Genomic DNA, 4,672 nt, shown 5'->3' with positions numbered 1-4,672 from the left:
TAACAATAGTAATGATGATAAAAAATAATTGTGATAATGATAAAAAAATTATAGTGATAATGATAATAATAGTAATGATAATTATAGTAATAATGATAATAATGACAATGATAGTAATAATAATAGTGAGGATAATGTTATACAATAATAGTAACAGTAATAATGATGACAATATTGATATTAATGATGATGCTGATAATAATGATGATAATAATAGTGATAATGATGATGATGATAATGATTGTAATGATGATGATGATAATGATTGTAATGATGATGATAATGATGATGATGATGATGGTGATAATAGTGATAACAATTATAAAGATAACGATAATAATGATTATAATTATAACTATAATGATAATGATAATAATAATGATGATAGTAGTAAATATCATAATCATCATTATCATTATCATAACTATCACTATTATTACTATTACTATTGTTATGATTATTATTGTTATTGTTATTATTATCATTATCATTATTGTTATTATAATTGTTGTTATTATTATTATTATTATTATTATTATTATTATTATTATTATTATCATTATTATTATTATTATCATCATCATCATTATCATCATAATTATTATTATAATCCTTTTTATCATTATTATGATCGTTTTTCTTATCATCATAATCATTACCATTATTGCTATTGCTATTATTGTCATTATTAGTATTATCATTATTGTTATTATAGTTATCGTTACCATTGTTATGGTCATCATTATCATTATTGTTACCCTTATCATTATTGTTACCATTATCATTATTATTACCATTTTAATTATTATTACCATTGCCATTATCATTTTCATCATATTTATTATTATCATCATTATCATTGTTATGATCGTTATCGTAATCATCTTTATTAGTTATTATCATTATTGTGTCGGTGCGGTCAGGATAAGGCGTCGACGTGGCAGTATCATCGTCATCATTATTGTTATCATCTTTATCATTATTATTATTATTACTATGATCACTATTATTATTAGTATGATCACTATTATTATCATGAATACTATCATTATTATTAATACCATTATCATTATTATTGTTATCATCATTATTAGTATTATTATCCTATTATCATTATTATGATCACTATTATTATCATGAATACTATTATTATTATTATTATTATTATTAATATCATTATCATTTTTATCATCCTCATCATTATCATTATTATTGTTATCATTATCATTATCATATACTTAGTAACATTTATTATTGTCTTTATCAGGTTCAAGTATGCAAATCCTGTCAGCACTTATTCGATGGTCAGCCCACAGTCGTTCTTACACCTAACACACTCGCCCACGCCCACCATCAACCACCGTCTCGGAAGCAGGCCAAACCATGGGCAGCGAGGAGGTAGGTTAATCCTTTATCCTTAGTTAGCCATCCAAAAATATCGACATCAAGGCACGGCATGTACTATGGCAATTCATAATATCATTGTATATTCATTATCGTTTATATTTAGACAGCATCCGCGCTCTCCTCTCAGCAATACTCGCCCCTGTCCTCGCAGGTACGAAGGGCTGTGCGTCTGCGCAGAGACTGGCGCCTTGTGTCGGTGCGGTCAGCAGAAGGCGTCGACGTGGCAGCGGCTCCTCCCCCGCAACGCCCCGTGGTGGCCCAGAACCAAGGTCGTCCTTCTCACCGTCGCCGCCCTCACGCCGTGGGCATGCCTCGTCGTCTACTTCATCTTCGCCTACAGGACGTGAAACCCCCTTTGGCTCGCCCGACCAGTTGCGGATTCCCTCAGCTCGGCGAAGCTCTCTCGACTCACACTCGATTGAAATTGTTTGCGAGCGACCAGAGTGTTAGGTCTTTCGTATCCATGCTGGCGTGTTGTTGTTCGTACTTTTACAGAGACTAAGATACATATTTCACTGGTTGTAAAAAATGTCAAGTTTATTCTGTCTCTGTTTGATGATATCTTTCACGTTTCCAAATATTTAGTTTTACACATTTTACTACTATTATTATTTTTGTATTTTCTACACCATTAATTCTTCAAGCAGATTGATTTTTCAATTACAACGTAGAATTGTCTATTTCATATGTTGCATATCGCCTTCCAGAAATCCTTGCATCCCCGTTCACGTTCCGTTATTACATCAGATTTCATCATTTACTCTTAGTGAACTTCATGTATGTTGATTCTCTTTTGTAAGTCCATGTTGATTTTATTTCGTCTATGAAAACCACATAGAAAGTGGTCCTGTAAAGTAAGTTTTCCCCAAGGAATACGCGGATGATTATTTCTTGAGCTGAAGTACGCGGTGGTGCTTTCCGTTCCGAGATTTGTAAAGAGGAGCATCAGACTCACTCCTTGTTGTTTTCATGTGATATCTACGACACACTTTCCATGTAAGTGGTAAATTTAGGACAATATTCATGCTCCATATGGTGGCTATTTATACATATCTTGAGTGCATCTACTTATAAGATAAATAAATAATCGATAATTGACGATCTATTGTCTTATTCATCACTCACTTTCAGGGCGTACTCTACTGAGAATTATACTTATATAACAATACATAGATATGTGATATTGCAGATAAAAAAATAAAAATAACTGTGCTGATTAACTGTCAGTTTGCGTTTCATCCTGAGAGAGAGAGCCCAGCCCTCTTTTGACATGGGCAAGGCTAATTAAATTCATCATATCCGTGACATAATTCATTAAAAACTTATCACCCAAATCGGTCGCCCATTTTCAAAACTAAATTAGTTTCGGTTTCTGCGCTTGGCTGATACTTCCCAGTGACACACGAGTATGACTGGCAACACAACCTCGCAAGTTTCCAGGTATTCCCACCTCCTCATTCAGGCATCAAGGGCGACTGCAGAGTCTGTCGAAGGCCCGTCGGCAAATATGCATCACAAGACACTGATTTATACATGCGAAGCGTAACAAATATATATTCGTTAAATCTCAAAAAAGAAACAGAAAAATGCATTCGAAATCGCTGATGATGCGGTTTGCCAGGAACCCGTTTTTAGATTCTTAGTCATATAGTGATATACATCATTGATTGACAGCATTTTACTTAACTTTGCCGAAGCCCCGTTTAAAGCAGAATATAGCTGTTGATACCTCATAAAGGTCGATTATCAAGGGACGCCCTCCTAACTACATCCTCGTGTGTCGACTACTGATTGTCGGCTTCTGTTTCGTATGATCGACTATTTTTTACAGAAGGCATTTCATTTTACAGTGAAGACCAAATTATTTCATTATGACTGAAATGTCTTAGACAGAGAAGTCTCCTTTCTTTGATACGATCATGCAACACATCAAAGAAAGAAGCAAATGCAATGCCAACATGCGAGACCGAGAGCTTCTAGGAATCGATTTTTTCAATTTTACTGATAGGCGCACTTAGCTCTCGCTGAAATGAAACGGCGGGAAAGAAAAAATGTCAGATTTCTTACTTCTCGATATTCTCTTGAAAGTGATAGATGAAAGAAAACGTCTTAGAGAACCCTTTTTGGGCTAACGATATGTCTAGGAAGTAACTTGTAAATGATTTAACGTGTATATGGAAATATGCTTCTGGTTCTTTTTCAATTTAGATTATGTAGCATAGTGTTGTAGCATAATGATGTAGCAAAAAATAACATACATTTTCAGTTGAATCTTCTGTTGTCCATAAATACAGTAAATGTTTGCATTTAAGAGTACATTCTAGAACACGGCCTTCGTGTATGCATGTGCAGTCTTGCACATAATACACAGACTTGGGAGTGTCCAGCTTCCAGGGAAATAAATTAGTTGATTCGCACATGTATGAAATCATGAAAATAAGAAGGCACAACGAAGCAATACATTGCATTCATACACCTTTACTTGAAGTTAATAGTAAACAGCCATAATAAATTTTTAATTACTAGTTCTCTCCTCTGACATTCGCCTAGCGTGGCTCCCTCCGTGCGGTGGAATCACACGTCGTGATATTTTCTTGCACTATTAAATGCAATGTCCAGTATTTAGCATTCATCGAGGTTATCCCTTGTGTTGCATATAAATATCTGGAGCGTCGTTCATACTTAAATTCAGTATCAGCGAGGTGAAAGTTACGTTTCAAGTCGATATGCTTTTGTGTTTATCTTAAATATATTTGATGCACTTACTGTTTAACAGGCTGTGTATTTGATATATTATATTATATCTTAGCTTTTTTACTTGGGGATCACGTACTTTAAACAAAACTAAAGATTATTAGGCCAAAACTAAAGGAAATATAAATCATAAAATGGGACACTTTAACCGCATCAAATAAAACACTTTACTCGGTGTTTACAAAGGAACTTGTTTCCTGGCATTTTACTCTTTTCCATAATAACACAATAATGGCTTTCCATTCTACAGCCAGACGGAAGGAATCTCACATCCAAGTGATGGTAACCATTTGAGTGTCATTATCATCAATACATGGAAGGAATTCACACAGCGATAATTGCAGTTTAAGCAAGTGTTATCAAAGTAATAAGAACATCTCTGCTGTAGCGTAGACAGAAACTATCCCTCTCTCTGAGAGAGAGGGAGAGAGAGAGGGAGAGAGAGAGAGAGAGAGAGAGAGAGAGAGAGAGAGAGAGAGAGAGAGAGAGAGAGAGAGAGAGAGAGAGAGAG

At 34.5% G+C, this 4,672-nt stretch overlaps 1 protein-coding gene across 1 annotated transcript in view; it reads left to right on the top strand.

Annotated features, from left to right (window-relative positions):
• Positions 1-2,506, top strand: part of LOC122249447 (uncharacterized) — a 6,649-nt gene extending 4,143 nt beyond the window's left edge. The window contains exons 2-3 of the mRNA XM_086551454.1: positions 1,268-1,398; positions 1,559-2,506. Coding sequence (XP_086407580.1) covers positions 1,268-1,398; positions 1,559-1,857 — 430 coding nt within the window. The 3' untranslated portion in view covers positions 1,858-2,506. The remainder of the gene's footprint in view (positions 1-1,267; positions 1,399-1,558) is intronic.
• Positions 2,507-4,672: the final 2,166 nt, after the last annotated feature.

This window comes from Penaeus japonicus, unplaced genomic scaffold, assembly GCF_977035675.1.
Source record: "Penaeus japonicus unplaced genomic scaffold, GWHDUDI00000001_assembly GWHDUDI00000025, whole genome shotgun sequence".
Taxonomy (NCBI): Eukaryota; Metazoa; Arthropoda; class Malacostraca; order Decapoda; family Penaeidae; genus Penaeus; species Penaeus japonicus.
This window is presented reverse-complemented; position numbering and strand designations above follow the sequence as displayed.